Source organism: Pituophis catenifer, unplaced genomic scaffold (assembly GCF_029215685.1).
Source record: "Pituophis catenifer annectens isolate HBS135680 unplaced genomic scaffold, rPitCat1.0.hap2 SCAF_3, whole genome shotgun sequence".
NCBI classification, from domain to species: domain Eukaryota; kingdom Metazoa; phylum Chordata; class Lepidosauria; order Squamata; family Colubridae; genus Pituophis; species Pituophis catenifer.
The window spans coordinates 197,684,067-197,711,254 of record NW_027256883.1 but is presented as its reverse complement, the minus strand read 5'-3'; the positions used below and the strand labels follow the sequence as shown (position 1 = coordinate 197,711,254).

Below are 27,188 nucleotides of genomic sequence, written 5' to 3'. Positions count from 1 at the left end.
CCGGCCGGCGGCCGGCTTCCACCTGACTCTGCGAAGCGCAACGACCGCGATCCCAGGTCTCTCTCTCTCTCTCGCAGGCTCCCGGAGGAAAAGGCCTCGCCAAGAACCGGGAGGAAGAGGAGAGCTCGCCGGTGGCAGGATGACTCGTCCCCGGGAGGAACACAGCCAGATGGCCGCGAAGCCTCCTGTCTTCCCGGGGAGTCCCCGAAACCTTCGTTCGGGCAGCAGGGAGGAGAGGAAACGGGCGCCTTCGCCTGAGCGATCGCTTGATCCGGCCCGCCGAGGCTTCCCTCCTCCCCGCCCCACCCAGCGCTCTGCACTCCTCCCCTGCCTTCCGATTGGCAAGCCCAGCAGCCCGGCCCCCAACGCTATATATGCCTCGTTCCGCCGCGCTATGGGGACCTGAGCGGAGAGAGCGCAGCATCCTCATCCCGCCGCACTCCAGACCTTCCCTGCCGTTGCGCGAGGAGGGAGACAGATTTCCCCATCCGACGCCACCGACTCGAGAGGGGAAAAAAAAAAGTTTCTTTCTGGTCGCCAGGAATCCCGACTGCCAGGGGCTAGATCTAGATCTAGGCCGTTGTAGGTTCCCCTTTTCGTAGCTTTTTTCCACCTTCCTCCCTCGCCTGACTTTTCAGGGGTAGAGCCCTCCGGCAGCTGGAGGTTCGCCGGCGTTTGAAGCATCCATCCATCCTTCCTTCCAACTAGTACTAAGAATCATGAGTTCCCCTTTGAAGCGAGCCCCCCTGCTCAGCTCTCTCGTAAAGCTGCGAGGTCCTGGGAGCGCACCTGCTTTGCAGCAGCAGCAACAGCTGCCCACTTCGTCCGTGTGCGCCTTGGAGCCCAAGGCTCAGGTGCCTTCTTGTCCCATGCACCCTCCCCATTCACTTTCTTCCCTGCCCGGTCCGGTCAAATGGCCTCTGATGGGCAGCCTCTTAGACATCCTCTGGAAAGGGGGCCTCAAGAAACAGCACCAGACGCTGGTGAGTAACCTGTGTTTTCCCCCTCCCCTTCCCAATAGATCCTTCGCCCAAAGCTAGTGCTTGGCTGACTCTTGAGGGTCACGTATGGGTAGAATAGGTAGTCCTTCGAATGTCAAAAGCAGTTGCTAATCCTCTCTGACCTGGAGGTTTTAATGGCAGGATTGAGAAATATCCCTTAAAAGAGTTTGGAAAGTATTTCCAAGATCATTTAGTTCAGCATCCCCTATCGTTCCAATGGATGGACCCGATTGCCAAATTCCCAGGCAGCATCATTCCCTACAAATTGGATCAGGTTAATCCAGTCAGTCTTCAACCAACGCAGGGAATCAGTCACTCGGGCATCCTTAAACGGGTGACCGTTCCTGCATCATGTTGTTTTTTTTAAAAAAAAACTCCTTAAGTTTTTGAGATAACATGTTTTTACATCATGACACTAGGAAATTCTTAATCAAATGCTTAATATAAGCCTCCCCACCACCACCGTTTGAACAGATTTGTTGTGGTCCAGCTTTCGTCTGCAGGAGACGCGTCTTATAGAATGCTAGGCAGCCAATGTGTGAACTGAAAGTTGTGCGTTCTGTACGGTATATTTATTCACCTCTTCTTGCAAGGAGGTCTGTGAGATGGGTGAGCCTCGGTGGCAGGAGTGCTTAGCTGCCCGATTTAACCACCCCTCTTCCTTCCTTTTTCTTTCTCTTCAAGGCTGAGTACCACCAGAGGTTTGGCAAAATCTTCCGCATGAAACTGGGAAGTTTTGACTCTGTTCATATAGGGGCACCCAGTCTGCTAGAGTCTCTCTACAGGAAAGAGGGTGCGTATCCCCAGCGCCTGGAGATTAAGCCCTGGAAAGCCTATCGAGACTACCGTAAAGAGGGCTATGGGCTACTTATCCTGTGAGTAAAGACGTGGAAAGACAACATACCGTTTTGTACTGAGAATGCCCTGTGCTTATGTTTGACTTGAGGTTTAAACGCAAGGGATGCTGAGAGCAAATAGTTCAGATTGCTGTTTCATAAATACATTTGAGTCTTTGGAAGTAGTTTCATTATTTATAAATATTAAATGATCGTGGGAGAAAAGTTAAAGTGCCATTTGTAGGTGGTGGATACTTTGTAATCACCTTAAACCTATTTGTTTAGGTTTTCTTTAGGGATCTTTGTCTTTTGGGACCACATTCTGCTGTTTTATCCTGAAAGCAAGCAAGGTTATCATAGCCAACCAGTGTAGAGAAGCAATTTGCAGCATTGTCTCTGGTTAACTTGGACCTAACCCTCCTGGCAACATTAGAATGGAAAAATTGCAGCAGAAAAAAAAGAGAGGCAGTTTTAGATCTAATGCACGTAAGATAACATTCAAGCTAGAAGGGAAATGCAGAATGTGAAGAATGTTGTATAATGGTAATATAACATCTCAGTAAAAGTAAGAGATCACCTAATCACTTTCAGTGATTTCCTCCAAAGCTCAGTGGCAACGGAAGTATCTAGTACATCTTCCTAAAAACTAAATAAGACTCTCAAAGTTTTAGGTGAGATTAAATCACAAGAATTCCAGTAAAAAGCAGCAGAAAACCACACGCATAAGGTACATTTCCATGTGTGCCCAAGCTTGACTAAAGGGAAATTTGTTTTATTGAAAGTAAATAATATATTGGGAAGCAAAACAATTTTCCATATTATCAATCTTGATTAGTCTGCTTGTTATCTTCCTTAAACAATATTAGCATTCACTTATGAAAACTGCCCAGATTGAATATTGTTTTAACATTTCCTCATAGACCTTTCATTTTAACCAGGAAATGTTAAATTTCTTTTAATCACATGAATGTTTGTTTTTCACAGAGAAGGGAAGGACTGGCAGAGAGTAAGAAGTGCATTTCAGAAGAAACTAATGAAACCCATGGAAATTGTAAAGTTGGACACTAAAATCAATGAGGTACTGCATAAGAAAAGTCTGATCCAGACACAGGTGTAATTTGTAATTTTTAACACTCTTGTATATTATGTGGACTGCTTTAAAAGAGGGAGGGGAGAAATTAGAAAATTATCTCTCCTGAAATCATGTGAAATCTTTCTTAATTTATGCCAGTTGGAAATCTTATTGAAACAACAATTTTGAATGCATCTCACTGCCTTCCGTGGCATGTAGAAATGTATCACATGAGAAAAAATTGAAGGCTACAACTTCCTTCTAAGCATGCCAAATTTCTATATGCAGGAAGAGGAAATATTAAAGCGAAGAGCAAATATTCATATCTAGCCTTCAGTTGCAAATGTTTTTTTTTTTTAATTTGATTTATATGCCGCCCTTTTCCGGAGACTCAGGGCGGCTTACAATGCGTTAAGCAATAGCCTTCATACTTTTGTATATTTATACAAAGTCAGCTTATTGCCCCCACAAACTGGGTCCTCAATTTACCTACCTTAGAAAGGATGGAAGGCTGAGTCAACCTTCAGCCTGGGGAGATTAAAAGCACATTACTTAATTTCTATTTCACTTTACTATTTCACTAGTATCTTATAAGGTACTAATTATATATTTTTCACCCTCTGACTTAGTTAAAGTTACCAAATGAAAAGAGCTTTTCCAGCCCCATGATAATCTTGATCACCCCTTTTCTGTATGTTTTCCACGGCATCTGTTTTGTGATGCACTGATCAGAACTATACATGATATTCCAAGTATAGAATTGGCACACCATAGACTTGAAACCTTATGACAGTGATGGCGAACCTTTTCGGCACCGAGTGCCCAAACTGGAACGTGTGTGCATGTGCATGCATGTGTGCACACCGGAGCGCCAGAAACCCGAACAAAAGCTGGCCAGTGAGCATGCCTGTTTTTTGGCCATTTTCAGGCTGTTTTTCGGGCCGTTTTCAGGCTGTTTTTGGCCTAGAAATGGCCTGAAAACAGCCCAGAAAACAGCCTAAAAATGGCCTGGAAATGGCCTTGAAAACAGCCCAAAAAGAACCCCGGGAAAACAGCCTGGTTTTGGCCATTTTTCAGGCCGTTTTCCGGCGCTCCAGCGCCCATGAAGAGCAGCTGAAAAGAGCAGAAGAGCAGCTGGCGATGGCGCGTGCGCCCACAGAAAGGACTCTACGTGCCACCTCTGGCACGCGTGCCATAGGTTCGCCATCATGGCCTTATGACATTAATATTTTAAAATTTAACTCACTTCCCAGTGATCTTTCATTTTTTCTAATGCAGAACACTAAGAGGTCTTTTCAATCTCTTCCACAGGTCCTAGCTGACTTTATGCATCAGATAGACACACTCTGTAACCAGAACGGAGAAATAGAAGATTTATATTCTACGCTGAACAAGTGGTCATTTGAAAGTAAGTTTTTGCATTCATTCTGAGTTCATTGCTGCTTTTTCTCTACATTAAAATGTATACATATAGGTTAGCTTTCCCCACCCTGGAGTTCTCAGAATGCCTTAACCAGAATGGTCATGTTGGCTAAGAATTCTGGGATTTTTCCTCTCAATAGAACTGAAAGGTACCAGGTGAAGAGCCAGTTTGGTGTGGTGGTTAAATTGCTGGCCTAAATCCCAGGAGACGATTAACAGTAACAGTTGGAAGGGACCTTGGAGGTCATCTAGTCCAATCCCCTGCTCACTCAGGAGATCTGTACTAGGGATTCGAACCGCCAAACTGCCGACCTTTCTGATCGACAAGCTCAGCGTCTAAGCCACTGAGCCACCTAGTCAGGCTTATGAATTCATAATTATGAGTCAGACCATGAATTCGAGCCTTACCGTAAGCATGGAAGCTGCCTGGGTGGTTTGGAGCCAATCACTCTCTTTCAGTCCAGCCTACCTCATAAATTATTGTAGTGGGGGGAAATAAGAAGAGGAAGAAGTCTTAGGTATGTTTGCTATCTTGCGTTACTTATAAAATAATAAAGATGGGATAAACACCTTATAAATAAATACACATTTTCTCCATGTATAGAGAGAAACTCTGGCCAGTTGCTTATTACTGAATGCATTGTCCTTGGGGCTTCATAAGGGGTATTACCAATACTGGACATTATATATTAATTGCATCAAAAGGAGAGGATTGGGCTTCATTTAAAGTTCTCAGAGAGATATGTTAAGGAAAATGTAGTCAAGATTCTGGGAAATGCTTTTGCTATGAATTCTTCTTCTTTTTTTACACTAGGTATTTGCCTGGTGCTGTATGGAAAAAGATTTGGACTTCTGAAGCAAGACGTAGAGGAGGAAAGTTTGAACTTTATCAAGGCTGTAAAAACGGTATGAAAATGCCATGTGCCTGATAGCCAATTGATTTTCTGTAAGATATTAGCAAGTCAGCCATATCTGCTTCTGTAGGAATTGTAGTCCAGGGACCCATCTGCTTTGCTATTGCACCTCCCAACCTTCCCTGCAGTTATTCAATTATGCAATTCCAGCATGGAATTGATTCTGGGATGTATCATCTATAAACCTTATTTATTTAGGTCAAGGTACCTCAATCAATGGGAACTACTGAGAAGACCCAACTGGAGCATCTCTGTGTAGTTCATACAGAGAGATGCTTCAGTTGGGGTCTTCTTAGTAGTTTCCATTGATTGAAGTTCCTTGACCTAAATAAATGGAAAAAGCCCTTGCAATAAGAAAATAAGCTGCAAGGAGTAATTCCAGCAATATAGCATAATGCCTTATAGTAGGCTGGGTCACGGGTTGATTGTTAGTTGCTCTACAGGTGTCGGAGATTTTTTTCCACCACCTTTTATGAAGATGCCCGGAGACTGTCCCTGGGTCCTTGCAAAGCAGGCATTTCAATTTCTGAGTGGTAGCCCTCCAGAAATACTTCAGATTGTTGCCCTCCAAATGGTGGATTCAGACTACATTCACACAAAACCCTTAATCAGATAAATGAATGTCCCTCGTGCAACAATCAAAGCTTGGTTAATTTTAATCTTGTTAATTTGGGGAGCAAGGCTTGGCATATTGTGCAAACCCCATTCATTGGGTAAGTGATAATTATATATATTGTGTGAACTCTGAGAATGTGATAATTCGGGATTCGAGTTAAGATTTTATGCAGTACACTGAAATGTGTAAGGATTACTATGATCTCAGGTCCACATGGAACAGCTTCTACTTGGTATTCTAGTTTAAGGCCCAAGGATAGATCAGTTTATTGAATTTAAGTTAATCCTTTCTCTAACAGTAAAATATATGTTCTTTTGAACTTTCTCCAGTACTTTAATAATGGTGTTTGTTCTTTTCATTATATACTACAGATGATGAGCACTTTTGGGAAGATGATGGTGACGCCAGTTGAACTCCATAGAAGTCTAAATACGAAAGTTTGGCAAGCTCATACAAACGCATGGGATAATATATTTAAGACAGGTAACTGAAGGACACTGAAAACATTTTGTGAAATATGCATTTGCATCTTAGGTTGGGCTGTGGATTTTGCATCTTGCATCAAAAAACCAGCCTGACTATCTGGAATTCATTTATTTTCCTGAACCATTCTGTGGAATAGGTTAGACCAGTGTTTTCTTAAACTTGGCAGCCTTAGGATGCAAGGACTTCAATTCTCCAGTCAGAATTCTGGGAATTGAAATTCACACACCTTAAAAGTTGTCAAATTTGAAAAAGACCGGGTTGGATGAAGACAGAATGCAAATCTTTATCAAATCACTAAACACTTGTGGTTGAACAAACCTTTTATCTTAAATCTCCCTTAGCCAAGTTCAACAGACTCGCCAATGTTCTAAAATGGATATTTAACTTTTTTTTTCTGTTATTAGTTACAGTTGGTATGAATACTTGGCTGTATGGCTTAAGTTCACCATGGAATGAATAACAATACTAGAACAGACAAGGCAAATTTTTAGTTCTCTCCCACACAGATTTGAACATTATGCTTGTATCCTAGGCTTCCTTCAATGAATCTCAGAGAAATAACTGGACATTGTTATAATAAAATAGGGATCTGAACAGAACCCTATTTTCAGGGGATGTTTCAGCAGGTTCTGGCCAGTTCTGGAGAACCGGTAGCGGAAATTTTGAGTAGTTCAGAGAACCAGTAAATACCACCTCTGACTGGCCCTGCCCCCATCTATTCTCTGCCTCCTGAGTCCCAGCTGATCGGAGGAAATAGGGATTTTGCAGTAACCTTCCCCTGGAGTAGGGAAGGAATGGAGATTTTAAGTATCCTTCCCCTGGAGTGGAGTGGGAATGGAGATTTTACAGTATCCTTCCCATGCCACGCCTACAGAACCAGTAGTAAAAAAATTTGAAATCCACCACTGGATCTGAACCTTATTTTTGCATACTAAAAGTCTTCATCCTTAAATGAAAGAAGAAGGAGCTTCCCTTTTTTGTAGACCAACCTCTTAAAATCAGTGGCTCGCCAGTCATGTCGGAACTCATTCTCCCAGAATCCCCTGTTTTCAGACAGGCTGGCCAGTAGTCCTGGAAAATGCAGTCCAAATACATTCAGAAGATGATAGACTGGGAAAGGTTAATCTAGCTTGTACCGTTTCCTGATGTTTTTTAATGTTTTAAATGTCTCATGTATATGAAAAAATAGACCTTTGAAGTTTCCACGCCATAATATTATTGTTTAATCATCACTTTCCTCCTGCAGTGAAATGCTCCATTGACAGCAGGCTGAAAAAACACTCTGCAAATCCCTCTGAAGACTTCCTCTGTGACATCTACTTTGGGAGCCAGCTTTCGAAGAAAGAACTCTATGCTGCCATTACAGAGCTTCAGATTGCTGGGGTTGAAACGGTAAATACTGTTAGCTTCTTTTCATTGGTAAATGAACAGTGATTTCGGATTTCTGTATATATATATTTTTATTTTTTAAAGTATACGTCCATATTATGTGTGAAGAGTGTTGGATCTGAGCATCATTCATATTGATCCAATTTTCCACAATATTAGTGTTCTTTTTCACATTCATCGAATTTAAATAATTCTCTTTATATTAATTAAACATACATACATAAACATACATAAAAGAGCCTTGGTGGTGCAGCGGACTAAGTGCTGTTATGTAGCACTTATCTGCCAGCTGCCTGCAATTAGTGCGAGTTCAAATCTCACCAGGCTCAAGGTTGACTAAACCTTCTATCCTTCCGAGGAAGGTAAATTGAGGACCCGGATTGTGGGGGCAATAAACTGACTTTGTAGAAACACCGCTTATGGGGGACCAAAAGCCCTAATAAGCAGGTATATACAAAAGAATGAAGGCTATTGCTATAAGTGCATTGTAAGCCGCCCTGAGTCTTCAGAGGAGGGCGGCATATAAATTGAACTAATAAATAAATAATAAATAAAAAGAAGCCTAACATCTATAAACCTTTAATCTTTCTATCTATTATTCTTTTATTCTGTAGAAAAGCAGAAACCTGCCACTCACCGCAAAGGCGTTTTCCCTTCTTCCTTCAATCAGAGCTTATTCTTTTAGGTAGCATTTTTATAGTTAGCATTGAATAAGGAGTTTTAACACAGGGACGGCATTGGTTTGTACATCCCATTTTGCTGTAAGATGCAACTCTGCTGTAATTGTTTTGCTTTTTTTCCCTATGATCATGATTTCAGGCCATTCACCACAATGGTGCATTCCAGAAATATCTCCTATAACTCATATCACACACAAATTTTAGTCATGATGGGAATTATTGTGGAAAACCTATTGTGGAAAACCTACCCCAGGTTGAAGGAGCCTAGTGAACTATCTTAACCTTAACTGTCCATTATTTGGTACAATTCCATGGTAATGATAATTTGCAACTGATACTCATTACCATTGGTAGTTGCCTCACAAAGCTGGTTGGTGCAAGCAACCAGATCCGCATGTGTAAGGTTCAAGCTAACTACTTTATTGTATTCTGCCTATACTACAGGAATCTCTCCAGAATATGTGCCTTCTCTTGGGAACAAACAGATAAGGTCCCATGGTATTTGGGGGGTGAGTGGGAATGTCAGCCCTATATCTCTTGCAATTGAGCAACAACTCAAGGCTAATTCCTCTCTTGATGTCGCCTCCTTGCCTGTCTGGCAGTTTCTCAACACAAAGTCGCACAAAGCTTGATAAATTAGATGACTATTTAGACCAGTTCATGAAGTTGTCTGGAGTTAAGGACATGACTTTTTTTCCCAGACAGACATGGGTGAGAAAAACACAAGGACATAAATGCTAAATAATTGTGGGATGGCTTCTGCAGCAATCTACCTGCATGCCATTGTGTCATCACGGTATATATTACGAATGTGCTGTATTTCAGATTCAGTCTCTGAATAATACCGCATAATATTATCTTTTCATCACTGAAAATATACCACCTTGCTTTAAAACACCTTTAAAACATCTGCATCCTTTCCCAAGTTTGTGTAGTAGTGGTGGAGGGTAGCCATGCACATCGCTGCTTTGAGATATTGCATTTGGGCTCCACGTGCTCTTTTTTCTGTCTCGAGACAGAATCCAAAATTCTCTACAGCCCTGGGGTTTACCTTTTTCATTGCCAGGTGTGATGGAATGTGCACCTTTGAAGGGAGAGGTGGTGGAATGGACTAATGGTGAAGCAGCAGTTTCCCAGAAAGGAGAAACCACATTCCAAGGAAGGGAGTCAGACAAGACACAACACAACACAATACAACACAGAGCTGGATAGGAGACAGAGGAAGATATTTAAGATAGCCACTCCCTAGAATCTCCCAGGGTATAGCCATTAGAGTATAGATTAGTTTGGCAAGATTCTGTCTATATATTAATGAGCAAATAAAGAACTGAACTTTGGGTAGATTCATTCAATTTCTATGTCATTCTTGGATAAGGCCTGACATATCTGCTGGACTATATTGCAAACAAACATCCATCTGCAGTAGAATCTTATGGGATGGGAAAGTTCTGGATTTGTTGCCCTTGAACAGGGAATGATGTAAAACATAGTAGAATCCTAGCAGATATAGTCAGTTGCAAGTATAATTAATTAGAAATTACACAATTAAATGAAAGTAGATTTACACAGATATTCTGCCAGTATAATTGAGAAGTAACACGAAGGGTATGAATTGGTGCTTCAAGCCATTGGAAATATTGTTGCCAAGTTCTAATTTTCAAAGTGGCAGAAAGGGGGAAAACATTTAATTTTATTTTGATTAAATTGAATCTGGTTTTCATTCTGACCCTCCATTTATTGTTACGTTTTGGAAGAGTGTTTTTAGCATGATGTTAAAGAGCTGTGGGAGGGAGTCTTTGTCCCTCCCACAGGTTGGCACATTCTGATAGGGTTGATGGGACCGAGCCATCCACCCAAGTCTGAAGAACTGAATCAGAGCTTCTTTCACTTTCCTATTTCCTATTTTGGGGTGGGGGAGGGTTCCCGTTGAATTCTAGAGAAATCTTATGAACGTTCTACCTGCATAACAGGTAGAAAATTTAGGAAAGAGTGTAAAGAGAATTTAATTCTGGCGTTGAGAAATAGGAAAGAAGAGATGGTTGCTCCTATAAAAGTTGAAAGCAGAAAAAAGACACTTCGAATGGCCCTACTGTAACCTTGTTGTCCTTCAAAAAGGGCAGTAAAGATTTTGAGCAGAAGTTCAAAACTCTGTAATATACCTTACAGCATACAAGTACAGCTAGTCCTTGAACTGAAGTCTGAATTACGGTTGTAAGCTGTTACTTACAACTGTAAGTAAGCTGTAAGCTGTTATAGTTGTAAGTCAAGGCATCATTTTTTGACAATTTTTGCAGCAGTCATTAAAGAAATGCTGTGGTTGTTAGCCGAATATATTTTATCCAATGGATGTTTTTTGCTGGAAACTACAAATAAATCCTGGAAAGTGGCAAAAAACATCAAAAATCACAGTCATATGAATGTGAGCTACTGCAAATAGCCATAAAGGTTAGTCAGTTGCCAAGCACCTAAAATGCAATCGGGTAACTGTGTGTGTGTGTGCGCGCACGCATTCATGTGCAACCATTTGTAACTTCTAAATCAAGTCTTAAGTAACTTTTGCAGGCCTGTTGTAACTTCAAACTGTTTTTAAGCAACAAGTTGTAAATTGAGGACTACCTGTGACATTATTGGAATCATTGTAATATATAGGCCTGCCTCAGAGACCTGACAGGGAAGCAGCTTATCTAGTTTATAGTAGATGTACCTATATTTTTACCTATGTTTCACTTTTTATCTTTTTGCATGCAAGCCAACTTCTTGCTACAGATGCTCTGAACTTGCATTAGGGAGACCAGATTTTACTTATCCACACTTGAGACAGGAGGAGTAGGGCACAATCTTACAATACCAATATTTTCTGCATTTCATTAATGATATTCTTACATTAAAAGTAAAGGTAAAGGTTCCCCTCGCACATATGTGCTAGTCATTCCCGACTCTAGGGGGTGGTGCTCATCTCCGTTTCAAAGCCAAAGAGCCAGCGCTGTCCGAAGACGTTTCCGTGGTCATATGCCTGGCATGACTAAACACCAAAGGCGCATGGAACACTGTTACCTTCCCACCAAAGATGGTCCCTCTTTTTCTACTTGCATTTTTTACGTGCTTTGAACTGCTAGGTTGGCAGAAGCTGAGACAAGGAAAGGGAGCTCACCCTGTTATGCAGCACTAGGGATTTGAAACACTGAACTGCTGACCCTTCGATCGACAAGCTCAGTATCTTAGCCACTGAGCCACTGCGTCCCTCTTACATTAGACATGCACAAAATAAAATATAAAATATATAAAATTGCAGTGAGTGGTTTGCCAAGAACCACATCAGAAGCAATAATATGTGGGACTGGACAAAAATATATGTGCAATTTTATTTTCTTTGTTAATTAAAATTAAATAGTTAATGTGGATACCATCCAGTTATACACTTAATAATATTTCTGTTGCATTACAAATTTATAATTTGATAATTGAGGCTTTTAGCAGCTCATTTGGCCTCAGGGCTTCAGATTATCCATCTTTCCTTTCCATCAACTCCTAGATTTCCAAATTGTAGGGTCATAGACATTTCTCTAAATTATGAAGCCTAATGTTTTTAAGTGTCTTCACATTTTTTACAAAATCATTCCTAGGATAAGAATATGTTCGGGCTTTTTACCTACCAAAGTTGCCTATAGAACAAAAAGATTTTTTTTTTGTTTTTGTTTTTTTGTATAATGTGTTTAGGTTTCCTCTATTAGTATAATAATTCAGAGTGATTTCTGTTGATTCTTTTTTAGACTGCCAACAGTTTACTCTGGGCTCTGTACAACATCTCCTGCAAGCCGGATGTCCAGGCAAAGCTGTTTGAGGAGATACAGAATGTGGTTTCACCTGGAGAAAACCCAAATTGCGAACACCTGAAAAAAATGCCCTATCTGAAGGCATGCCTGAAGGAGTCAATGAGGTAAACTGATTCACAAACCAAAGAATAAAATTACCGTACTTTTCGGAGTATAAGATGCACTTTTTTTCCCCCAACAAGAATGTTGGTGCATCTTATACACTGAATACAGCCATTTTTGGCCTCCTGAAACCTCGCCCCGCACGTCCCGTTTTTCACAAAAATGGGGCCTGAAGAGTGCTCCTGGGGGCTGGGAAGGGCAAAAACGTGACACGTGGGGGGTTTGGAAGGCTGAAAATGGGCTCATTTTTCAAAAAATGGGAGCAGTTTTGCCCTCCCCAGCTCCCAGGAGCACTCGGTAGGTCTCCCAAACCCTCTGTGCATCCCACTTTTCGCAAAAATGGGGCGTGCAGAGGGTTTGGGAGGGCTGCAGAGTGCTCCTGGGGCCCAGGGAGGGCAAAAACTTTTTTTTCTTATTTACCTCTTCGAAATCTTGGTGCATCTTATACTCCGATGAGTCTTATTGTCCGAAAAATACGGTATTAATTCCCCTTGAATTGGCAACTGTAAAGCACAAAGGAAGACTGATATAAGACATAAATAGAACAGGCTGAAATTCCACCTGGGCCACCTTTTTCCTCTTGTTTGAGGACAAAGAGCATGGTGTAGTGGTATGTGGAGAAGACCTTGGGAGATAGGGGAAAGAGATGCAACCTAGGGAATGGTCAGATAAGAGATAGCATAGCCCACATATGGATAATGGGCAAGACAAGAGGCTCAGAAGGCACCCTTCTGCTTTAAAGTTCATTCCCAATCTCTAAAATATGTAACAATTTTGTTGGACGGGTCTTCTCTGCTGTGAAGAGTGAGAAACAAAAAGAATGTTGAAATGGTTACACCAAACCTTTCTAAGATAAGGATGTTAGCACATTCATGGTGCTTTGAGCAACAGGTTTAGAAAGTCACTGTGGTTACGTCACTTCGGTTATGTTGGTGGCACAGTGGTTAGAATGCAGTACTGCAGGCTACTTCTGCTGACTGCCGGCTGCCAGCAGTTTAACAGTTCGAATCTCATCGGTTCAAGGTTGACTCAGCCTTCCTTCCTTCTGAGGTCGGTAAAATGAAGACCCAGATTGTTGGAGGCAATAGGCTGACTCTGTAAAGTGCTTAAGACAGGGCTGTAAAGCACTATGAAGCAGGGGTGAAATGCTTGCGGTTTGGACCAGATCACCCGATCCGGTAGCGATGGAGGCAGGTGGTTCGGAGAACCGGTAGCAAAAATCCCTGCACCCCCCCCCCCCCATTGCCCAGCTGAGCCACGCAATCATCAAAGGCTTTTTTATTTTATTTTTAAAAGCATTTTTTCTACAACCTCTTTGGCCGAAAAAATGCTTTTAAAAATAAAAAAAAAAGCCTCTGATGATCATGCGGCTCAGCTGGGATCATCAGAGGCTTTTAACAGCATTTTTTCTTCAACCTCTTCGGCCGAAGAGGTTATAGAAAAAATGTTTTTAAAAGGAAAAAAAGCCTCTGCCGATCAGGCAAGTCAGCTGGGATCGTCAGAGGCTTTAAAAGCATTTTTTTACAACCTCTTCAGCCAAAGAGGTTGTAGAAAAAATGGTTTTAAAAGTAAAAAAAAAAAAAAGTTGGCCACGCCCACTCAGTCATATTACACCCCCACCACCAAGCCACGCCCACAGAACCACTAGTAACAAATTTTACATCTCACCACTGCTGTGAAGCGCTATATAAGTCTAACTGCTATTGCTAGTGCTATAGTCCGGCCGATAATGCGTGTTCCCCCTTGATAGATATGTTTGACCCCCTCAAAATAAAGTGCATGTATCCCATTTTACTCTAGGTTAACACCTTCTGTGCCGTTTACCACTCGAACCCTTGACAAAGAAACAGTCCTTGGGGATTATGCGCTTCCAAAAGGGGTAAGTGACTTCCACCACATATTGCAAATGCTCCATTTGTTTTGATTAAATGGTTGAATGCATAACCTGTTTTCAACCAACAACAGCATTTTTATAAAATGTGATTAACCTTATATCTTATCACACTTACGGCATGTCAACGGTTGAGAGAGGTCCTGCACAGCATGGCCGGATCTCATAAATAAAATGCTTAATCTTCTTTATGTCTTGATACATGCCAAGCATAGTGTTGCAATTGATTTTAAATCTCAAACACCTCTTAGATATACAGGTAGTGACTCAAAACTGTAGGCCTTAAATACCCCCAAACATTATTTTTACATCTCCTGGTATAACCTTCTTACATGATTTGTTTCCATTATGAGCTAGGAATACACACAGCCTGTAATGTAAGAAGAAAACCTTCCTTATATCCCTCACTCCCCAAATTTCAGAAAAAAAATATCCTTATTTTATCCATATGTATGACACCCAGTTTTATCCGTTTCAGCCTCTACTCACACCCACAAAATATTGTCTGTGACTTCTTGCTATCAAAAAATATATAATATCCAGTTTTCTTGATCAGATAACCGCAATTTTTTCTGACATGGATTTATTTATTAGATTTATTAGGGCCACCCTATCTCAAGCACATGACTCTGGGTGGCTATTTTTAAAAATAGAAAAGATAAAATAGAACAACAAAGAGAAAATTATAAAAACATTACACTTGTGGCCTCAGACTCAAAGACTTTACTAAGATGCCACTGAGCAAACTGTGAGATATCCTTCAGTATATTTTATTTATTTTAAATTCTCCTCAGCCAGCATTCATTGTAACCCCCATCATTGTGGGGGTTATTTGGGAAGATTGAATAATGACAGCTGCCTTGATATCCATGTTGCTTTATAGTGGCTGTGTTAACATAATATCCTTAACCAGTATATTCAAGAACTTACCAACAACATTCTACCTGGTTAGAGTTAACTTGATGAAGATAACGATTTTTGTCTTATGCAAGCTAAGGTTGTTTGATTAGATTCAAGGCATTGAATGAATTCAGAAAATAAGTTAATTCAGTAAGCAGATTAATTGTCCCATATGAACATGATCAGTATATATAAGCAGACATTTAACCAGCCCAGCTCCTCCCTGAACCCCAATGTAGTAAAGTTATTGGGGAGAAAAAAATCATTTGTTGATAATTCAGCGATCTGCCCAGTAAAATAATAAAACATATTTTCACATCATTGGCCTTTTTAAAATTTTTATCTTAAATTATAAGGCCTGATCCTGATCTCTTAGAGGTGTGGAAAGCTCTGGTTTCTGTAGCATTACTTAACAGGCTTGAAGTCTGGCTCCTACACAAGTTAAATCTCATTAAACTTGTCTTTAAAAAGGGGAAACGACCCTGTATTTTTCTCCCTAAGAATGCCATTACTCCAAAGAACTAAAATCCTGCCTTTTAAAAAATTCACTGGAAATATATCTTCATTGCAAGAAGTTTTGAAAATTCTTGTCATGATTTTCTCTTCTTGTTAAATTCGATATTTCCTTTGGATTGTGATACATGTCTACTTTAGGTTCAGCATCAATGTTTTGATATAGGCAACTTCCTTGAGTCTCCCCAACCAAAATATGTCCATGTTCCATTCACTTGACATTTTTCTCACTGCTTTGTAAATACACTTTGTGTATTTGTGTTTGCATTTACAGACTGTGTTGATGATTAATACTTACGCTCTGGGATGCAATGAAGAATATTTCAGTAACTGGAGTGAATTTCAACCAGAGCGTTGGTTGCAAAAAACCATCCATCCATTTTCTCATGCTCCATTTGGCATTGGAAAAAGAATGTGTGTTGGGCGCCGACTGGCAGAGCTGCAACTTCAGCTAGCTCTCTGTTGGGTAAGCATTCTGTTATTTTAGATACAACTCTCTCCCCCATTAATCCAAACAAAAGAGAAACCATTCTAGAAAGAAACACTTAAAGAAGGACTAGGGGAGACATGATAGTAGTGTTCCAATATCTCAGGGGCTGCCACAAAGAAGAGGGAGTCAACCTATTTTCCAAAGCACCTGATGGTAGGACAACAAGCAATGGGTGGAAACTTATCAAGGAGAGAAGCAACTTAGAACTAAGGAGAAATTTCCTGATAGTTACAACAATCAGTGGAACAACTTGCCTGCAGAAGTTGTGAATGCTCCAACACTGGAAGTTTTTAAGAAGATGTTGGATAGCCATTTGTCTGAAGTGGTGTAGGGTTTCCTGCCTAGGCAGGGGGTTGGACTAGAAGACCTCCAAGGTCCCTTCCAACTCTGCTGTTCTGTTCTATTCTATTCTATTCTATTCTATTCTATTCTATTCTATTCTATTCTATTCTATTCTATTCTATTCTATTCTATTCTATTCTATTCTATTCTATTCTATTCTATTCTAGCAGAAATGTATTCCATTGTAATGGAATGTAGGGATGACCTTGGACAACGAGGGAAAAGAGATGCTACCGAGAGAATGGTGAGACAAGAGAGGGAGGAACCCCACAGTCACTTAATGGTCAGAGAAGAAAAAAACTTAAGAAAGATCTGCCTCAATTGATCAGACAGTTAAAAGTGATGGTAGGAAATTTGCACTTTCACACTTGCAAGTAGCCTTGCAGTAATGTGGAATTAACTCTTCTAGTTGTGTTTCTTATCTGGTTTACCTGGAAGAGATGACATCCATATAAGTTATCTATACCTACATATCTTCTCCACTGCAATTTTGTTAATCCCCGATGATATTTCGCTTGAGAGACAGAGATCTGGGAGCCTAAAGCTTTTTTTTTTTTTTTCAAAGCAGGGAATGTATGTACCATAGCAATGCTTGAGCTTAATGTTCTTCTTCAGGCATGGCCAGAAGGAAAGATGCATGTATGCTTCTGCTTTGGTTTTGCATTCATCACAGTTCACTACATCAATTGAATCCAACAAGGGTGATGAATCTTAATGAGGATTAGAAGAAACAAGCCACATTTTCCAGACACAGATTACAAAATTGGCTAGTTTCCACAGCTCAAGATTTAAAGGTAGAAAACTTAGCTGTGATTAATTTCCAATGGGTGAAGAAACTCTCAGTTTCCCTCCTTGTTATCACCCTGAAGCAGGGGTCAGCAACCTGCGGCTCTGGAGCTGCATGTGGCTCTTTGGGCCCTCTGCTGTGGCTCTCTGTCAGATGATCCCACCTCTGGCTGGCCCCACCCCTCACCCTCCCCTTCCAGTCACTCCTCACCTGGCCTGAGAAGGTAAGGGTGACGGTGGGGGATGGGGAAGCGGCCAGGGCAGAGACAGAATGATACAGAGGGAGGGAGAGAGAGATACAGAGAGAGAGGGGGGAGGGAGGGGAGAGAAAGATATGTCAAAAGAATTTTGTTCCCAGTGTTTTCTAACAACTGGTTCTCTGCCCTAATGACTGGCTGGGTAGGCATGGCTGGGGGAGGGGGTCATGTGACTGGTGGAAGTGAGTGACATTAGGTTGGCCATGCCCACCCAAGTTTTGTGGCTCCCAGTGTTTTCTTTTCTGTGGGAAATGGGTCCAAATGGCTCTTTGAGTATTTAAGGTTGCAAACCCCTGCCCTGGAGGATGGAAGAACAGAGAATGCAAGCTTTTTGTTTTATTAAGCTCAGGGGTTGATTCAGCTGGGTTGGACTGGTTCAGGCTAACCGGTAGTTCTGACGATCAGCTGGCCCTGCCCACCTGCCCCCACCCTATCCTGTCCTATATTTCCTTCTTTCTGGCTCAGCTGATTCATGCGGCACAGCTGATTTCCGCACCTCCACTGTTCTACTTACCGGGGCTGCCTTAGAAGTTAAGCAGATGAGCTTCAAATTGCTGTATTTTGAATGCTGTGCGCAAGCGCATTAGGTGTGCACATGCACGCAAAGCGCACACTCAATGAATTAGTTGTTAAACAGGTTGCATCCCACCACTGCTTAAGCTAATTTATTAAAATATTAGTGGAAGTTTATTACAATCTTTAATATATCAACACTGATTTTTTAAAAAGTTATAGAACAGCTTACAGATGTTCTTCCATGAATTATGAGGGCCAGGATCTCCTGAGAAACAATCTGTTCAAAGTTTTTCTGGGCAAGCCGTACTGGAACAACTGAAAGGGTACATTGGAGCAACTTTTTCCTTTGTACTGGAGGGTGAATTGTCTTTTTGACAAGATGAACATCCAATTTTCATTAAATCCAGGAGGAGGACTCTCTTTGCAAAAGATCTTCAAACAGAGGTGGGATGATCATCTATCAGAGATGCTATAGCGATCCTGCACTCAATAATGGATTGACCCATAAGATCCCTTCCAGTTTTAGGGTTCTGGGATTCTGTGTTAGCCTTCCAAAGGAGAAGCAAACAAATGAAAGCATTACTACAATCCTTCTGACCTTTAAAAAAAAATTGCTTATTTCTCTTACTGAAAAGGATGAACTTTTCAAAGCCTTATGAACTTTGCTGTATCATCTTTTCCTGCTATTGCTGCCTGTGGGGTTAAACTTTGACACAGACACTGACAAGTTCCCCAGCTCAGAATTAATCTTGATTACAGGTTGGGGAGGCTCTGATGAACTTCATTTTCTCCCTTGTATTACAGCTTATACGGAAGTATCAGATTGTAGCTACTGACAACAAGCCGGTAGAAGCCCTTCACTTAGGAATCCTCATCCCTAACCGAGAACTTCCGATTGCATTCAAACGACGCTAAGGTAAAAATTAGTGTCCCATTATGGAGTTAATTATATGTTTAAGGTGATCTTTAAAGGTCAAAAACAAAGACTCTTCAGAGATGAAATGAGGATGACTGGCAGCTGTTAAGAGTACCTACTTGTAATTCTACTTGCATGGTTTTGAAAAAGAAATTTTTAGCCCTCATGATTGCAGAGAGATGGTGAAAGAAAAGAAAGGAGGAAAACAATGCAATTTGTCCTACATTTTGAAAACATATGCAAACACAGATAAACATTTGGGCCATGATAGACATCCATTTTGTCAAGTACAGAATCCATCTCCAAGTGCACTAATTGAATAATTAAAAGATTTAAATTACTTAAATGTGATATATGGACTGAAGGTTCCTTGTGCGAATACACGTGTGCTAGGAATGAAATAAATAGGACATTTGAAAGTTCCATTTTGATCAGTTATTTTTTAAATTTGGCTACTAAGGCTTTTTCATAAATCTATTGGTAATCAAAAATACTAGTATAACCGTTTCCCTTTTCTTCCTGAACTGAAGAATTTATTAAGTTGTCTCTTTGTTTTCCCATAGATTCTACTGGAGGAACAGCTGACATTTTTGTTAGACAGCAAGCATTCTTGAATTTTGGATTCCCAGATCCTGCTAGAGTCTAGTTATATTTTGAGCAATGTGTGTGTTAACAGCAAGGACAGAACAGCAGGAATCCAAAGCTAGCTTGAAGGCAAATCAGTCAAGCTATGTTGAGCGCACCTAAGCAGTCACTTCACATTATTGTAAAAGCTACACCCATTCCAAAGGTGGAAGAATGGCAGAATTACAAACTTGGCAGTTCTTTTCACCTAAACTTGGGATGAAAGAAAGGTCCATTCTCCTCCATCTGCTGCTGTGAAATGTACAGTTCTCGACCCATGCTGTTAATGTTTGTAGGAAAACAATGATCGCAAAGTGATGGAATGACTGAGTCTCTGAGTTCACGCTTGACCTCAGGATTGGAAATGCTGGAGGAGAAATTTTGTTTTGCCCGTGCCCAAGTTCTGATGGAACTTTAAATGAAGACCTTTGTCTGCAAGAGGGTGAACGACGTGATTGCAAAGGGACGGAAAGTATTCTAGGGGGTGGACCGTGTTAGATGTCCATAAAGGGAAAGAATGGCAGTAATAGAAGTGCTATCTGAAGGGCTGTATTTGAAAAACCAAGTAGGTCTGGTTCTTTCTAATGTTGCTTTGTTACAACTGTTGGCACCTTGAACAAACTCATCAACTATATATGGAGAAATATCATACATACAAACACGCACGCACGCACTCACACAGAAGCTTTCAGGCAGACAGAATAATGAGTCACATTACAGAATGCAGACCACCCAAACTGTTACGAGCCCTTCAAGGTGATGTGTACTTCGGAGACCAGAACAAATAACTTATGCTTGGACAGAGTGAGCTGTACACTTGATGACTCCATCTAGGAGGTGAATAAGATCATAGAAGCAGACCGGTACAATTTTATTTTCCACCAAATCAAAGCCAGCTCCTAAATTATTTGTAGCAGTCCAACAACTTTTCCTGTAACTTTTTCCTTTTGCTAACTGAAAAATTGAGGCCATCATTAGGTATATCGATGCAACTTAAATGGCAGATATTATGGGGTGCAATGGCAAGTCTAGGTATTCCCTTCTCTCCAATATAGACATTCATATAACCTGTCCTCCACCTTTTAAGCTGTTTATCAGCTTTCATGTGTGGATGGTAGCAGAGGGAGATGGGGTGCTATCTTTTCTTTTGCCACAAATCAACAGTATGTCTTGGATTTGTCAGATGTGATGATCGTGATCTTTTAACTGCCTTTAAAACAAGAGTAAACAAATTCTTTGGTACAATGTTGTAAGAGTTCCATGCAGTTTGTTCATCTCTGAACAGAGAGCAACAAAATATGATTCATTTTGCACCTGACTTTCATGTCTGTGAGCTGCCACTGTTGGAAATAGGATGCTACTCTGTTTAGACAATCAGTCCAGCAAGGTTCCACTTAAGTTTCCAAATTCACACTAATATGTCACAATTTATGCAGAATGGAACATCAGTTTTACAGCATTCCATAGGATTCAAGGTTTATAGTTCCTGGGTATTTTCTTGTATTCCTTTTGTTACAGTTTCCTTCTTATTTTGTTTTTACGTGTTTTTAGTTGTATTTTTTTTTTAAAGTAAATGTGTTTTTTAAGATCTCTGTATTTTGAAGAGTTTTTCATAGCTTATTATTTTTTGTTTTTTAAAAACAAATTTTGACATCCATTTAATTGTTGATATTTAAACCCACTGTTCTGAGAATTTTGTAATAAAAAAAAATTGTGGATATGATTTTTTTTATTTTCATTGAATGTAATCCGTGTCGAGTATCTTCAAGATTAGCAGCCTTTATAAAGATTTTTAATGGAAATTGCTTGTAGTTGTGATGCTTTCTTCTATTCAAAATGGCTTTGCACTGAATGCAAGTTTTGTACAGCATTATGAGGTTGCAATTTCTTTAAAAATATTTTCCCCTAAAATCTAAACGAGCCGAGACACCTTTCACAAATCCAAATCTCATTTCAAAAATCAACCAGTCAGCATAACACAAATACAACCCCCCCACCCAAAATTAAAACTTGTTTCCCCCATTTCATATAATCGAACTACCGTAATACATTATTATACTGTATATTATACATCTCTGGAACATCTTGCCCACCGATCTCTGGAACATCTTGTCCAAACTTCCTATCCTTTTGGAAGGGCCTAAAGACATAACTCTGCCAATTGGCTTGTAACCCCAGTGGGGGAACAGTACAATGGAGGTGGTTTATTGAGTAATAATGGATCTTACCTTCCACTTGACTCCCACTCTCTCTCTGTGTCTGATTTTAATTTTTTATGTATTAATGTAGATACATTTTTTACAACTGGAAGCCACCCAGAGTTACCATATGTAGGACTGTCTTAACGCATGGATCTGATGCAGGGGTGGGTTCTACTTATCTTTACTACCAGTTCGCAACGGGAGTGCACACATGCACAGATCATCCACAATGATGTACGGGTGGGTGGGCGGAGCCTCCCGCCAGTTTTACTACTGGTTCGGAAGAACCAGACCGAACCGGGAGCAACCCATCTCTGGCCTGATGGGCACTTGCCCATAGGCCCCACAAGCATAGGGGCCCCATACTAATCTGTGTATGCTAACCCTTCAATACACCTTGTATCATATAAATACATCAACATATTTATTACATTTTACTGCATTTTTTTATTAATACTAACATGCAAATATATGTTTAATTTTATTGACCATTTACATTTTAATTCCTGTGAGTAGTTGTCTTAGGGACCTCAGTACACTGCTTTGCCCAGGGCCCATAATGCTGTTAAGACAGCCCCGGCCCTATTGGTGGCCAATAAATTTTATAAATAAATAAATAATCAGAAAAATACTCTTGTGTGCTTGAGAAAGAGAATAGCCAAATTTGGAATAGGGTATAGAAGTGGGAAAAAGTTGGGGGAAAGAAGTCAAGCACTTCACCTCCATTCCTAAAACTCTTTGCTAGCCCAGCCCTATCAAAGATAACTTCTTTGAGTAGGAGCTAAAGTTCTCAATCATAAAATTGCACTCCATGCTCCAGTTGTCATTTTATGAACATTTGGAAAAATCAGGAGAAATGTAGGCTTTCTATGCCATTGTGTCTTTTTGTGTCTTTATGAATCTCTAAGGCTTTGGAAGATCAGAAGTTTGGTCTTGATCTGTTTCAAAAGAATCCTCCTTCAATTAGCATATCCAAGAAATCTATCCAGTTCTGTTCAATTGAGTTCAGATTTAGGATTGGCCTGAATCCAATATATATCTTTTGCAAATTTTGTGGTGTTCCAAGCTATTTCTTTACCCCGCCTATAATTTGTGGATTGCCACCATTATACCATTCTGTGGTTTCCATATACAGTTTGTTCAATGTTTCCAAATCAGAACTGGAATATTAGTTAATATTCTGGCTGAAAAGAAAGAGGAAGTATTCCTAGGATGCGTATTGATGTCACTGAAAATTGGACATCAAGAGCAGTAACTCTATAACTTTATAACTTACTCTAGCTCATAAACACATCTCAACTTACAACCACAATTGGAACCAGAATTTCCATTGCTAAGCAAGGCAGATGTTAAGGGAGTCATGCCCAACTTTATAACCTTTTTTGCCATGATCGTTTGCATAATCATTGCAGTTTTTAAGTAATTTCCACAGACCTTAAGTGAATCTAGCTTCCCCCATTAACCTTGTCAGAAGCTGGCTGGGAAAGTCATAAATGAAATCTCCTGACCTGGGACATTGCAACACAGTGTAGAGTAGAGTAGAGTAGAGTAGAGTAGAGTAGAGTAGAGTAGAGTAGAGTAGAGTAGAGTAGAGTAAATAGAATAGAATAGAATAGAATAGAATAGAATAGAATAGAATAGAATAGAATAGAATAGAATAGAATAGAATAGAATAGAATAGAATAGAACAGAATAGAATAGAATGCAGAATTGGAAGGGACCTTGGAGGTCTTCTAGTCCAACCCCCTGCTTAAACAGGTTACCCTACACCATTTCAGACAAATGGTTATTCAATCTCTTCTTAAAAACTTCCAGTGTTGGAGAATTCACAACTTCTGGAGGCAAGTTGTTCCACTGGTTAATTGTTCTAACTGTCAGGAAATTTCTCCTTAGTTCTAGGTTGCTTCTCTCCTTGATTAGTTTCCACCTGTTGCTTCTTGTCCTGCCTTCAGGTACTTTGGAGAATAGCTTGATTCCCTCTTCTTTGTGGCAGCCCCTGAGCTATTGGAGCACTGCTATCATGTCACCCCTAGCCCTTCTTTTCATTAAACTAGACATACTCAATTCCAGCAACCGTTCTTTATATGTTTTAGCCTCCAGTCCCCTAATCATCTTTGTTGCTCTTCTCTGCACTCTTTCTAGAGTCGCAACATCTTTTTTACATCGTAGTGATCAAAACTGGATGCAGTATTCCAAGTCTGGCCTTACCAAGGCATTATAAAGATCAAACATCACTTGATCTTGATTCTATCCCTCTGTTAATGCAGCCTAGAACTGTGTTGGCTTTTTTGGCAGCTGCAGCACACTGCTGGCTCATATTTAAGTGAATGTCCACTAAGACTCCAAGATTTCTCTCACAGTTGCTACTATTAAATTCATGCTGGTTGCCAAGCATCTCAATTTTGATCACATGCTATGGGGATGCTGGGACAATCATAAGTGCAAGGACTTATGTGCAAAAGTGCACCTTTTGCAGTGCTTCTGTAACTTTGAATGGTTGCTAAATGAGTGTCTGTAAATCAAAGACTACCTATGTTTGGGTGTAGACTGTTATAATTTTAAACTGTTTTAATTGGGCTGTTGATTTTAATTTAATTTTATTGTGATTTGTATTGGGAATTGTCATTTTGTAAGCCGCCTTGAGTCCCTCGGGAGAAAGGTGGCATATAAATCGCAATAATAAATAAATAAATAAATATATTGATCTGCCTGGTTTGATATGCTTCTCTATGGAAGAGCAGTTCACTTTTCAGAGTCTGGTTATGGTTTTCCCAGATATTTCACCCCTGAAATATTGCACACTGAATGTGGATCTTTACCAGTAAATATATTCTTTTTTCATCTAGTAGTTAATTCATGGATAAGTCATAAAGTCTCAAGAGTATATAAACAAAACTTATTCACCCCATGAGCCACTAGTGAGTTGGTAGGCAAACCTAGTCTCAGAAGTGTGTAATGCTAACACTGTAAGTAGGATTTTGCATTAGAGAGGAATAAGATAAGTGTTTAATATAACATTCAAATGAGCTGAGGCTACGGAAGACTTCAGAAATACTGTAAAGAGGGCTTACTCAGATATAGTTACAGTCAAAGGAAAATATTTTTTAAAATGTTTTATCCTAATTAACTATGAAGAGGTCATGAAAAATCCATTCAAGGAGAGAAGCAACGTAGAGTTAAGGAGCAAATTCCTAATGGTTAGAGCAATTAAACAATGGAATAGCTTGCCTTCAGAAGTTGTGATGAATGTATCTTTTCTTTTATGTATACTGAGAGCATATGCACCAAGACAAATTCCTTGTGTGTCCAATCACACTTGGCCAATAAAAAATTCTATTCTATTCTATTCTATTCTATTCTATTCTATTCTATTCTATTCTATTCTATTCTATTCTATTCTATTCTATTCTATTCCATTCCATTCCATTCCATTCCATTCTATTGTATTGTGGGTGCCCATCACTGAAGACTTTCAAAAAGAGATTGGACAACCACTTGTCTGAAATGGCATAAGATCTCCTGCTTGAGTAGGGATTTGGACTAGAAGACCTCCAAGGTCCCTTCAATTCTATTATTCTATGTTCTATGTTCTACAAGGACATTTTTTTAAAATCATAACTTATTCAAATTTTGATTCAAATATCTGTAAGAGTATGCATAACCAAACAAAGAATTACTAGAAGAGAAGTATCTCAGCTGAAGTATGGTATTCATAAATTACCTATTGACTTAGCTTTGATTAGATTCCACCTTGAGTACTCTGACCATTTCTGGACATCACATTTTTGGAACACTTGGAAAAGGTAATAAGCATGATCAGGAACCAAAGATGAAGAGAAATGGAAGGGGTATAATAGCAGTCTTCAAATTCCTGAAAGAATGTTTCACAGAAAATAATTCTCTTTTATTCTGGAATATAGTACAAGCGGCACCGTGGCCTAGAGATGAAGATGCTCACCTCCCACTCGAAAGGTTGAGAGTTCAATCCTAGGCAGCGACAGATGTTTCTGTATCAAGGTACAAAGAGAAAATATCTGCTGCAAACTCCATGTAGGCGTCAGGAAGGGTGTCCAGCTAGTAAATTCTTAGCTCCATTCAGTTACCCTAAATCCACCCCAATAAAATGGATTACAGGGTTGTAAAAAGAAAACAAAATCTGGAGTATAGGACATGGAATTTAAGTTACAAGAAAGCAGATTCCAACTGAATGTTGGGGATATAAAAAAAATAAGTTTTCTGAAAGTAAAAATAGTTTGACTGAGGGACCAATTTCCCAGAGAGTTGATGAATTCCCCATACTGAGTATATTAAAACAGACACTGGATAGCCATCCGTCAATGGTGTTTTCACTTGAATTATTATACTGAGGAACCTGGATGTGAGGGCTTTAATGGCTAGTTACAAGTTGGTTACAAGCAACCTGTGGAATTTTAAGAGAATGTGGTAGATTGTATTCACAAAATGGCTTCTTGGTTGACTCTATGAAAAATGGCTACCATAGTGTTCATGACCAGGCCCTAAAGATGGATCAGAACCTAATCTAATGGCTTGTTCTGCCCCAGCTACGGACTCCAAAGAACGCAGCACACACAAAATCTGTACAAACCTTAGTTTACTAAATTAAATCAGTCTTTTTCAAACAAAGGCTGTTAATTAACTTTCTTAACAGCCTACAAGAATCCAAAGAATAAATAATCATAATCTTACTATGGTTGGCAGAAACCCCAGAAGCAATTTGCAGAGAACTAAGATCCAGACGCAAAGGAGAATGAACAAAGTTGTTCCCTGCAAATTGCCTCAGTCGTCATCCTTCCTTAAATAGGCTAAGGGAGTGGCCAATTAGCCCCAAACTTTACTTTCGAGGAGACCTCCTCCTGAGGAGCCACTACTGCCTTTTGGCAGGTCTGTGCGCCCATGCATCGAGAAGAGGTTCCTCTTCTTCTTTCTCTTCACTTATGGGAGCTTCTGGAGGTTCTGAAGGCCCTGGCTGAATCCCCGCCTCTGGCACCACATCTTCTCCAGCCTCCTCATTGTCCGACTTGAGTGCCAGCTGCACAGGCTGCTGGCGCAGCACCACACCAGTCTCCTCACTGTCTGAATCAGCTACTAGCTGCACAGGCCGCTGACGGGCCACAACATGGCCAAGAGTATTTCTTCCATCCTAATGGGACCTCTGTGGACTCCAAAGGCATTCCTGTAAATATGCCTGATATTTACTTTTATTTGAAATAATGATTCAGGAGCATTTTTAAAAAGATAATAATAGTCCATAAGATAGCTACTGGGCTATGGGCTACCTCTTCCATAAGCTTTTGTGAAAAGGCTTAGTCTTTCTCCTTCCAGTAATAATAGATTACATGTTATTCCAGTCCATGTTAGGTGCAACACTTGTCTTCTAAAT

General features: G+C 40.2%; 1 protein-coding gene across 1 annotated transcript; it reads left to right on the top strand.

Moving 5' to 3' along the window:
• The first annotated feature begins 320 nt into the window (after positions 1–320).
• Positions 321–21,271, top strand: CYP24A1 (cytochrome P450 family 24 subfamily A member 1). The gene is made up of 12 exons (XM_070940056.1): positions 321–983; positions 1,686–1,876; positions 2,822–2,915; positions 4,221–4,317; positions 5,146–5,237; positions 6,233–6,344; positions 7,594–7,739; positions 12,187–12,353; positions 14,152–14,230; positions 15,930–16,121; positions 18,851–18,962; positions 19,526–21,271. Exons 1-11 carry the CDS (start codon positions 720–722, stop codon positions 18,959–18,961), a joined length of 1,545 nt encoding a protein of 514 aa, XP_070796157.1. The 5' UTR covers positions 321–719; the 3' UTR covers position 18,962; positions 19,526–21,271.
• Positions 21,272–27,188: the final 5,917 nt, after the last annotated feature.